At 44.9% G+C, this 12,444-nt stretch overlaps 1 protein-coding gene across 1 annotated transcript in view; it reads left to right on the forward strand.

The window, feature by feature from the left end:
* Positions 1 to 12,444, forward strand: part of CSMD2 (CUB and Sushi multiple domains 2) — a 602,688-nt gene that overhangs the window by 277,845 nt on the left and 312,399 nt on the right. Inside the window, exon 6 of the mRNA XM_033228874.1 lies at positions 5,535 to 5,647. Coding sequence (XP_033084765.1) covers positions 5,535 to 5,647 — 113 coding nt within the window. The remainder of the gene's footprint in view (positions 1 to 5,534; positions 5,648 to 12,444) is intronic.

Raw genomic sequence — 12,444 nt, forward strand, 5'->3', positions numbered from 1 at the left:
GGTGGGGCAACAGGAAAAGAGCATTCCAAATAGAGGGAATAGCACGTGCAAAGGCATGAAGACATGAAAGTATTAGTCACATTCCAGGTGTACCAGCCATTCTGTGTAGCTGGATCTCAAAGTGTGTGTCACTGAAAAGGAAAGACATTAAAAAACTTGGACTTTATTCTGGAGCCAGTGGATTCAACCATTGCTGCTGGCTTTCCAGCAATGCAGGGATTTGATCAAATCTCCCCACAAAGTATGGAAGATGGAACACAGGCAGAGGGCAAATCAGAAGCCCATCTCTGTAGTCCAGGTGAGAAGCAATGAGGACATGAAATGGAGAAGACTTGGCTACGATTGGCGATAGGGGTGAAGGAGAGGGGGGAGTTGAGAATGCTGCCTGGGCTAGGTGACCAGGAGGATGGTGTGGATTAGGGGGAGCAGTTGCACTGAGAAGCAGGAATGACTGGGGGAAAGCCTTGGTTTGTTCAGAGCATAGTAACCAATCCCAAACACTTACTAGGTAGCTGGGAATTGAATCTTTAAAGGCTGGCTCAGATCTTTCAGAGCTGTCCATACAACCAGGGTGGGCAGGCACTGCTGGGAAAGAAAGTCTTGGGAGGCAGAGGGGGATCTTTTCAAAGATGAGGCCCAGCGACTCATATTCAAAAGAAACTTCCATTTGTCCCAGGCATTCACTCAGTTCCTGGAAAATATATAACATCATGGGATTGTCTTGGGGAAAGAATTTATCTTGACATAGCAAGTCCTAGGAATTTAGCTAAAGGAAAACTGATTTTGGAAAGCGTTTTGATGAGAATGGGTGTCAAGGCTGAGCCACTAAAGGTTTGCTTAAGGAATGAGAGGTGGCTTAGGTGTGGCAGAGGAGGGATCAGCCTCAAACAAGGATCTTGGGACTATTTGCCCACCACTGACCAAGACATTTTCAAAAGGGTTTCTCTGATTGTATCCTGGTGTCCTCTCCATTTATTAGGGAGGAAAGCAGGTAACAGGTGGGAAGGGAAGGGGGCTTGGGAGTAGGGATGAGGTGGTGAGGACCTCCTATATTTCACATTCTCCTAGGCCAGCCTTGGGGATGGGGAAGGATGGTTTATGCTTAGTACTGGGATGCAGAAGTGCTTCAACTCTGAATCAGACCAGGGCCATGCACATAGCTTACTTAACAGTCAATGCCCACAGAAGATGCTCTGGGAGGACAGAAGCCAGATGCTATTGATGGAAGAATGGAGACTGAACAGAAAAGAAGACATTGCAGCTGAATCATATACATTACAGGCTTTTCAGGGACTCCCTATATCTAGGGAACCACAGTGGGAGTGGTCCTCACTTGCAAGCACAGTGCCTTGTACACGAGATGTGCTTGGTGACTGCATGAATGAATGTTCTCCTGAAGATGTCAGTTTTCAGGGATGCTAAGATTTAAACCAATATCTCCTAACACTCCTCCCCCTCGACTTACAATTAGGCAGCAATTCCTTGCACAGTCACTGTTGTCATCTTGGTGGGGATCACTCAGCTCCCCAACATCCCGACTGCACATGAGAAGCTTCTTAAGAAGAAATGCTTCCCACAAAATTGGCTCTGAGCTCTCCTTCACGAAGAGAAGGGCTCAGAGCTTTCTGCAGAGGAGCTCAAAGCCACTTTTCTATAATCAACTACATGCATTAAAGGGAGTGATTTTTTTTTTAATTCTCCCCAAGCCAGATTCCATTAATGAAGCCCCATTTAACAGAAGTCAATTTACCAAAAAGAAAAAAAAATTGAATGTAATTGCTTAAATACATTTTATGTTGTACTGCAATAGCAATTTTCTGGGCGAACTTGGAATTCCCCAAGCCCCCCGTAGTGAAGTTAATGTGGACAGAAAGGTTTGAAGGGGAGAATCTCTCTTTGTGTTTCTCTCCTTTAATTATGATTCTAAAAGGGAGCAAAATTAAAGAGGATCCTGGGGGAAGTCAGGAGGGGGAGAAAAGGAACAGAATGGAATTCAGCCTAAACTGTTCAACTGCCTTCCTTCATGCTTGCATGTACATGTCAGTGTAACGTAGTGGCTGAGTGCATAGGCTCTGGATGGGTTGGCTGGATTTAAATCCCACCTCTGCCACTTAATAGCTGTGTGACCATGAACAAGTTTCTTTCCCTCTCTGTGCAGCCAGGTGGTGCAGTGAGAAAAGGCATAAAGAGCATCAAGGGCAAAGGCAGAGAAGCACACAAGAACAATGTGTATTCCTGAATACATGAACTCTTCTGTTTGACTGGAGAACAGTGTGTGTGGTGTGTGTGTGTGTGTGTGTGCGCGCGCGCGCGCACACTCAGGGTGAAAGGCAGGCAGGCGTCAGACCAGGAAGGCTTCACTGAGAAGGTGACATTTGTTCAAAGCCTTGGAGGAAACAAGGGGCTGAGCCAGGTGGAGTTCTGGGAGAAGTGCCAGTGTAGCACGCAGAGGGGATGTCAACTGCAAAGACTCTGAGGCAGGAGCAGGTCTGGCCAGTTTTGAACAGCAAGGAGACATCTGTGGCTGGAGCATAAAGGATAAAGAGGAGGAGGCAGAAAAAGTAAAGGCACAGTGGCTTTTTCAAGGCCTTGTAGGCTGTAGTAAGGTCTTTTACCCTGAGGATTAAAGCCATTGAATATTAGTTTTGTTTTTATTTGTTTTTCACTAACTCCATTGTAATATAGTTTACATAAAATAAAATTGCCATTTAATTTATTTACCTATTTGTTTATATTTTGGAGATGCTGTCCAAAATATAAATAAATAGGTAAATAAAACGGGGTCTCATTGACTTGCCCAGGCTGGTCTCCAACTGCTAGCCGCAAGCAGTCCTCCCAACCTGGCTTCTCAAAACCCTGGAAATACAGGCATGAGCCACTGTGACTGGCTGTAAATTACCTATTTTAAATGTACAGTTCCTTGGAGCTTTGACCAATGTATACGTCTCATCTAATCAACATCTCATTCAATATGTAAGACATTACCATCACCCCCAAATGTTCCCTTGTACTCTTTCCCAGCCAGACAATCCCCAACCTTTATCTCTCATCCCCAGCTCTGACAACCACTAATCTGTTTTCTCTCTCACTAAACTCTTTTGCAGAGTTTCCTATGAATGAGTCACTCAGTATATACTCTCAGTATATCCTCTTTGATGGCCCAATATAATACTTTTAAGAGTCATCCAAGTTGCAGGTATTGGGAGTTGGTTCATTTCATTGGAGAGTTTCTAGCAAGGCATGACACCATCTCAATGGCAGAGTCTGATGTGATGATTCTGCCATGTAAGCCCCCAGTTCTTTGATAGATGCCAAGAAAACTCTCAACTGCCCAACATTTATGTCTAGGGAGGCAGCAGCAGAACAGAGTAAAGATGCATGGGCAACACAGGGCCCTGAGAGTTTAAGCCTTGGAAATGAACAATTAACAGGATTTCTAGGAGTGGGTAAAGGTGTGGGAGAAATGGGGGGTGGGAGATGCCTCTTAGGGCTTCTCCTGATCTCACAGGCCAGGGAGGTCTCACTGACTTCCTGCTACAATCTTGATCATTCATCTCATCCTGCTCTTGAGACCTCAGCACCCTCCCCTCATTCCATTTTGCAATAAAGAGCTTTTGGTCCTGAATTATTCAGGTAAATTCTCCCTACTTCTACTTCCCTTATATAAATAGCCTCCAAGCTTTGTCATTGAGATAGAATTGAATTTGGCCTGGAGAAAAAAAAACCCCACAATACGTTTGTGGCTCCTTAGAAAACTTAAATGACTCAGTCTGTAATAAACTATTTTAAATGGGATCTGGTGAAATACAGTAATTGGTTTTTATAATAGTTTTTAGCATAGCAGTATGGGTTATATTCCTGAAGTTTGGTGTGTGTCAGCATTTTCATTATAGTAAGAATTCAGTTTTGCAGTACGTGAAGCTCCTTGGTTAGTTCTTTTGTTTAATGCATATTTATGAAGACCCACTATGCTGGATGTCTTCCATTTGCACCTCCAGATCCTCTCCCTTGCCTTCTCCTTGCTCGATGCCTGAGAAGACTTACCCAAGGGGCTGCATCAGTATGCTCTCTTGCTCTCTGGCTTCCAGTTGGGCTAGATCAACCGGAGAATCAGTAGGAGATTGGAGGAGGGGAAGGAGGAGAGTGAGTTCTGGGTATTCATTCTTTGTCCCCTCTTGATGGGCTTTTCACAAATTGGCTATAGCCCCAGATTGTGAAAGAAGATCTGGGTCCTATATGGTGTCTTCTTACATGCAGCTCCCTGTTTGGAGATAACTATTTTCTCTCTGCTGCAGGATTGGGAGTGGTAACAAGTCCCCCAGTTGCCAGCCCCAGGATACTGCCCCTCCCTGGTGGTTCCCCCATAGTCAGCCCTCACCTTTATAGTTCCAAGAGTTTGATGAATGACTGTTTCACATAGGGTATAAGGACCTATGTGAAAGAGTGTAGAGAAAGGGTATAAGGACCTATGCAAAAGAGTCATTCATCAAACTCCTGGGACTCTTCTTATATGACTGTGACACCTGTTTTCTGCTGGAACTCTGACAAGCCTACTTTGTGTCCAGTATTGTGTTAGATGCTGGAAATCAAGATGAAGAATGGAACAGCAGCTGCCATTACTGACCTCTTGTATGGCCAGGGACTGTGCTTAGAGCTTTTTTTGTGTATTTTCTCATTTAATCCTTGCAGTCTTTTGAGAGAGGGGTCATTACGATCCCCATGTTATGGATAAGGTCACTGAGTCTCAGAGGGTTTCTGTAGTTTTCCTGAGATCACACAGCTGATCCCTCCAGAGCTCGTTTCTTCACCACTAGGCCACATTGCCCGCTTTGAGGAGTTATATTGAGGAAACCACACACTTCTATAACTGAATTATAATTTGAATTAAATATTGTGGCATCACAGAGGAAGACAAAGGAAAATTATAATTATTAAGCTAATATGTGCCAGGTACTGACCTCGATTCTTTGTGCATATGATTTCTTATTTATTGCCACAAACTCTTAGGGCTGGTATTACTCCCGTTCTCAGAGCATTCTCTGAGGTCCAAGGTGACACTGGCGAAACCCGGATAAGAACCCAAATCTGTGCTTCAAAGCCAAGGAGAGTAGGGAACACTTTACTGCAGATGTGATACTTAAGGGGCTTCCCAAAGTCATCTTGGGGGACGTGGATGGGCAGGAGGAAGGGTCACAGGTGAATATATTCCAAGCAGAAAAGGCAAAGAACTAGAAAAAGGAAAAAGGATGGAATGCTTAGGGAGTTTAAGCAGGGGGTGCTGTGGTCTGAAGGATCAGTTGCCTCCTCCCAGCAGCTGAGGGAAAGCCAGCAGTGTGATGAGGCCCCGGAGGAGCCATCTCACACTGCTCAGGCCTAGGGTACTGGAGGGGGCTGGGGCAACACCACCTTCCCTTCTTGCTCGAGAGCTGGGCTGAGGCCCTGGCACTCAAGGGAAGTGGGGGAACTCCTGAATGCTCATATAACTCTACTGCTCAGCTCTGGTCCCTGAGCCCATCTACTTCCTGTTCCCACAGGTTCACCGGAGCCAGCCTCCCAGCCCCCGTTATCAGCAGCAAGAACTGGCTGCGACTGCACTTCACGTCGGATGGCAACCACCGGCAGCGCGGATTCAGTGCCCAATACCAAGGTAGGCAGGTCCCAGGACTGTCCAACTTCCTCAGCGGGCAGCGGAGATGACACCTGGAGGGCTCATCGCCTCCCCGTACTGGGGTGTGGCTTCAGGCTTCCTTGCCTTCTTTGTACGTTTCTATTTGCAGACTAGAGGTCTGCACATTTGCATTTCTGCATCTGCCCTTGTCTTTTGCCCCAGACAGGGATGTTTCCCAAATTATGTAGCTGGAGCTGCCCCTCAAAGGCCAGGCTAATCATAATAGTGAATACCAGGTGCCTGCTAAGAGCCAGGCACAGTGCTAGGCACTTGACGAGTACCATCTCCTTTTATCTTCATCATTACCCTGCAAAGGAGACACGGTCATCACCTCACTTTATGGACAAGGAAGCTAAGGCTCAGAGAGGTTAAGCCAGTTTCCCAAGGCCATCCGAGCTGCTGCCTTTTGAGTCCAGAGCCCACCCTCTTAACCACCAGCTTTTGCCAACCTCTGCAGCCTACATTTCTACTCTTTTTCATTTTATCTAGAACATGAATATATTCCAAAATCACTTTAGGGAGCGTGCTAGCTTTGATGCTCAAATCTGTGACAAACCATCTAGTGGCAACAGATCAGACCAGGAATGGCAGGTGGAGATCGCAGCTGAGCAGATTTCTGCTGCAGTAATGAAGAATTTCCTAACCGAAGAACCGCCTATAAAAAGGAGTGGGTTAACCCAGAAGCAAGGAGCTGTCTGTAACTGGAGGAGATCCAAAAATCCAGCTGATAGATGGGAGCGGACCAGCACATTCCTTTTCGACACTGAGCGTATTCAAAGTACTCAACATTTATAGAGATAAACACCAAGGGTTGGCCTCATAACATGCTCATTAAGCCTTTAACTATTACCGTTCTCAGATTGTCTTTTAACAGAATAGACAGCAAGCTTATATTGTGCACCTGTTAAGTATAAGGACCTATGTGAACCCTGGGCTCTGAGGCCAAATGCCTGCTGACCCACCCTTGAGGTAGCATAGGGCGGAGGAGAGCTCCCTCCACAAGGCCCCTGGGGCCAGGCTTTCTGGCTGGAAACTGGGATGAAAGCAGCCCTGAAGGAAGAAGCGTTACCTTCAAAATCTGAATCTTTTAGGAACGGCCTAATTTACTTAGCCTTGGGTGTACACATTTGAAATATCTAGAAAGTAAACAAGAAACCAACTTGGTTCAGTAGCGTAACAAAGCCTTACGCCGAGAGCTTTCTTGGAGACGTTTTTCCACTGCTGAGGCTGGGTCTTTGTATGAGTGGAACAGCTGTCTGTATCTTTCTGCTGTGTTGTTCAAAAAACAAAAGCAGAGCTGAATGTTATAATTTTATCTGATTAAGTAAGTGCTGGGTGTTTCTAATATTTCAAGTTACGGAGGGCCCGTTTGTCCGTTTTTAAGGTTAAGGTTTGATGCCAGCAATGGGCAATAAGAACCCAAGCCAGGCAGTCTCCAGATCACACATCGATTCCACATCTGTGCACATCAGACCCCGTGCTAGGCACTGTATGTGCATTGTCCCACTCAGTACTCCCCACAGTACAGTGATACATTTGTTTTTATTTCTGTTTTTTTTTCTTTCCTCCAGCTGAGGAAGCTGGGGTTCAGAGAGGTTGTGTAACTAGCTCAAGATCACACAGCCTGTGAACCGTAAAGCTCTAATTCATTCACAGACCTCTGTGAGTATTTGCAGAATTATAGGACCTCCTTTTATGTTGCTTTGGGTGTCTTCCCTTTCCTATTAACCAGTAGCTTTCAAACTTTGTTTTGTTCATCTTACCCCACTGTAAAAAAAAAAAATCACAACCCAGTATAAGCATACATCTGTAGAACTAAAAGGAAAATATGACCAAGTGGTATTTACTATGTACAATGTGCTCTGAAAATGTCATTTTTATTTTTAAATGCTAGTTGCAGCCTCTAAATTAATTTTACAAGTCTGCTGCGGGGAACAACTCACAATCTAAAAAGCACTGTTTTAGTTGCAAACTTCTTGAAAGCAGGCCCTGTCCTCTGTTCTATCATCCTTAGCATATCGCAGAATGAAGTTTTGCATGTTAGTGTGTGCCAGTGTATAAAGGGACTTGCTAGATTTTTAGGCACTTGGCATTTATGACTTTGTTCAACCCTAACAGCAACTGTGTGAAGGAGATACTACTACTCGTCCCATTTTACAGTTGAGGAAAGAGAGTCATAAGGTAACTAGCTGGCTGAGGTCTCGTTAATAATATGTAGGATCCAGGATTTGAAGCCCAGCAGTGTTAATTAGGGTCTGGCATGCTCAATTATTGTGATTCTGTTCATAAATGATTCTTCCTTGAAACCTACTTTTTCTAGTGTTTTCCTGACCGAGGCTACATAGTGCAAGGATATATAGTGATCGTTTAGTAACTCCACTGGTGACTCTCTAAAGCAATGTTTCTCAGCCTCAGCACTATTGACATTGTGAGCTGGATAATTCTTTGTTGTGAGGAAGTGTCCTGTGCATAGCAGGATGTTTAGCAGCATGCTTGGCCTCTGCCCGTTAGATGCTAGACACAGTGCAGTAGGAGGGAGCCACAGGGACCAGCAGCCAATAGCAGCCCCTCCCACACACATAGTCATGACAACCAAAAAAGTCTCCAGACATTGCCAAATGTCCCTATGTGTATAAGCACCTCCAGTTGACAGCTACTACTCCAAAGGAATAAAAACTTTGGAGCCCGTAAAAACCAAGCTAAGCTTTATTATTGCAAATACATCCTAAAACAGTGGCAGAAATAGATTTCAGTCAGGAGTCGAGCAGGAGACAGAAGGAATACTGCACAGCTTTAACGGTAGAGGGTTTAGTGAAGGCACAATATACAGAGGTGAGGGTGGAGTTAAAGGAGCCCGCAAGAGCTGGTAAGGCCCCTGAGGACTAAACAGCAGGTGGCCTACATCACCACTAGGTGTGCAAAGGGACCAGAGAAGAAGATGGCAAGAGCTGGAACCATAGAAGAGAGGGCTGCCCCTTGGCAGACCTGAAAAGCTATTCCCTACCCACAGTGCAGGAGGAGGAGACCACAGGGATCCATAGTAGCCAGTGCACAAGAGGGGATTAGGGGATCAGTAGCTTGACCTGTCTCCTCTCTCCCTCCCATGCACTGTGCTTCCCATCTGCCAATCCAACAGGAAGCCAGGAGCAAGGGAACAGAGGCCCTGCTGTGTCCTGCTCCATGCCCTGGGATCCTGGCTGGCATTACCACCAGACTCCCTTGCTCTCTAGCAGTCCACAGAAGTCAGCTTCCTGGGGCACAGAGCAGGACAGAGAGGTTTAAAGAATGGACCTGGAAGGACAGGGGAAGAATCATTGGCATTGGATCAGTTTCACCCACAGTCAGCTTTGTGGCACTAGATTCTTAAGTGATTTATGGCACTTCAGAGCTAATGATTACCAACTTCTAATGGTATTGACAGATATTTTTTCCCAGATAAACAAAAAGAAGTAAACTTAAATTAAAAGATAACCTACAACATAGTACATTATTTTCTTGTCTCAGTCCAATCAGAATTTAGGATGTTTGTGGCCAAACACAATTTTACCTAATACCACAGGGTATTAGAAGGCCTGAGTTCTAGTCGGGCTCTGCTTCAGACTGGTTATCAGCAGGTAGGCAACTGTGTTCAATTTAACAAGCATTTTGGAGTGACATTACTATGTGACAGCAAAAAAGATGAATGCTACTAGGCCAATCTCTGCTCTTAAGGAGAACAGGTTAAAGAGAGGCACAGACATAAATCTATAACTTCTGTACAGCATGATAAGAGCTGTAACTGAGGCCTGATTAAGAGTTCCAGGGCTAGAGATAAAAGGGCAATTAGTTTTGCCAGAAGGATTTAAGGAAAGCCAAAAAAGAGGCAGTGACTTAAATGTGGGTCTCAGAAAGATGCCAGACAGACCATGGGAAGACATGTTCCAGGTCAAGCAAAGGCAAGAAAGCATGAAACTACCACGTCTAATGAACCACAACTATTTCCATGCATCTAAAGCAGTGGTCACAGACCAAATCCAGCCCTCCACCTGCCTTTGTATGGCCCTCCATCAAAGAATGGGTTTTACATTTTTGAACAGTTAAAGAAAAGAAATTGAAAAAAATAATATTTCATGACACGTGAAAATTGCATGAAATTCACATTTCGGTGTCCATAAAGGTTTATTGAAACACAGCAACGTTCATTCATTTACACCTGGTCTACAGCTGCTTTAGCACTACCAGGGCAGAGCTGAGAAGTTTATGACTGAGACAAGTGGCCCACAGGCCTAATATATTTACTACCAGGCCCTTTACAGAAAATGTTTGCCAACCTAGAGGTAAATCTGCCACCTAGAGAAAAGCAAGCAGGAGAGGTAGCAAGCACTGAGGCTAGAAAGTATGGTAGTGGTCAAGTAGTGAAAGCTTCAGTAGAGTTGGGCTTGATTCCATGAGTCATAGACAAGAAGTGATCAGAAGTTGTTAATGAGAGGGGAGACATGATCCCATTTTCGTTTTAGGAAGATCTTTGCCCTAGAATCCAAACTGAGAAAATGGTTAAGAATCTTGGGGAATTGGTAACAAGAGCCAGAGTTTAAACAGGAGTGAAGATGAAAAGGAAGGGACAGACCAAACATATTTCTGGTAAGCCCCACTGGACTCATGACTAGTTAGATTTGGTGGGAGTGGGAGGGGATGGGGTTGAAGAAGATGGAGGAGTCAGGGATGAATCTAGCTTAAGTGGTTTAAAAAAATGATATTAACAAAGATGGTCTGGGGCAGAGACAGATGGGGAATGAAGTTTGCTTGGGACACATTGATTCTGGGTGATGTTGGGATGTCAGGGATCGGGAGACTATCTAGCGAGCAGTTGACTATTCTGTGGGTCTGTAGCTCAGGGAAGAAGGGTCTGGGCTAGAGATAATGATGTGAAAAGTTCAAACCAAAGTAGAGGCTGAGACCACCATTCCCCTCCCCACGTATAACGTGAGAAGATAGGGTCAAAAAAGTGGTTTTCAAAGTGGGTTCCTTGGAGACTAACAGGTCTTCCAGCATGGTTTGATAGGGGCTGAGTGGGTGGGACTTCAGGTTTCCACCCCTACTTCAACCTGAGCAGTTTCTCTTTGAAGTATTTTATGTAGTGGGTATTTACCTAAGAGTATGTTAAAATGATAAGTTCCTGTAGCTAAAGTGTTTGGCAACCACAGGACTTTAAAGTTCCTTAAGAGTTTTTTTTTCAGTTCTGGTGGGCGGGCCTGTTGAGGTTGTGTAATCAATCCGTCTGCCTCCCGGCCAGGAATGTTGCAAGTCTATGGAAATGATGGTGAGGAGAGCCTTTTTTAATGTACTCAATGGCTGCTAATCGCCACTGGTGAGGGGCTTCCCTGGCTGGGAGGACAGCACCTTCATTATCTCCCTCCTCATCTGTAGAGAGGGGCTCTTATTAACCCTACAGCGCTATTGGAAATGAAAGAAGATCCCAGTATAAAATACCTGGCACTTGGTAGATTCTGAGGAAATGGAACCCTCAGTCCTCATACTCATCAATCACTTTGACTCGCTTGTTAAATAGTGAAACCACAGTGAGAAAGAGCTGGCTCCTCTGGCTCTTCCTTAGACACCTGCTCTTTGCCTTCCACTCTGACCTAATGATCATCATTTGGCCCCTCCCTTCAGTCAGATCCCAGCCTGCCTTTCCTATACCTGTCACTGCCTCTCTTGCCAACTCAACCCTGCTGACTGAGAGATGGAAGATATTCCACAGTGAAAACTATTGGCTTCTCTGCCTTCTAGAAGTCCTGCACTGAGTTTCAATTGTCTGCAGAATGAACTTATTCATTTGAAAACGTTTGCATTGATTGAGATGGTTGAGGCTTTTTATAATAGCAAGCTGAAGCTTCTGTTTTCCATTGAACATGTTGGGTTCTTGACTGTGACATATCTTCAATCTCAGGCCAAAATGAAGGGCTTCAGGCATCCTGTGGTCCATGCTCTGATTCTTTTGTCCTATTCTTCTTGGCCTGCTGATCTGCCAAACTTTCCAGCCTAATGTCCAGGTTCTGTACCTCCAATGGTCTCTGCAAAAATTGCAGGCTTGTTGCTACTTGGCTCAGGAGCCCAGGGTCCACAAAACTGAGCTTGTGAGTTCAGTCCAGAGGAAGCCTGTTACTGATGCATGAACACAAAATATGGCGCCCGTGAACTCACCAGGTTTCAAGTGTAACTCACTCCTTTTGACAGGAAATGAATTTAAAGCACATATTCTTATAACAGTCATTCATTCACTCAGTCATCAAGCTGTTATTGGGAAACTTCTGTGTGCCTGTCTCAGTGTCATCACAGAATATAGATGCACAAGCTCATGGGGCAACAGCTAGAAGAACAGGACATGATTTTGCAGTGCAATGGGGTTTCAACAGAGGTCTGAAGGAACTCTTGATGAGGGCAGTGACTTCTACCTGAGAGATGTAGACACCCATAGGGAGGCAATAACATTTGAGTGAGGTCCTAGGTACCTACAAATAAGAGGTAGCCAGGCAGAGAAGGGGAGGAAAGAATGTTCCAGGTAGAGAAAACAGTATTGCTTAGGCCACATAGGCTATCAAAACCAAGAACCAATGGTTAGAGTGATTTCTTAAACATCTCTCCTTTCTCTCATCATTGTCTCCAGCTGAATTCACCGAAGTTAGTGAATAACCCCACATGGCTTATTAATAATGGCAAAGCACTATTCTGGGAACTGGAACATGCTACTCCCAACACCACTTCCCATTTACCATGCCAGATCCTTCTCTTCCTTA

This window comes from Trachypithecus francoisi, unplaced genomic scaffold, assembly GCF_009764315.1.
Source record: "Trachypithecus francoisi isolate TF-2019V2 unplaced genomic scaffold, Tfra_2.0 Lachesis_group12, whole genome shotgun sequence".
NCBI lineage: Eukaryota > Metazoa > Chordata > Mammalia > Primates > Cercopithecidae > Trachypithecus > Trachypithecus francoisi.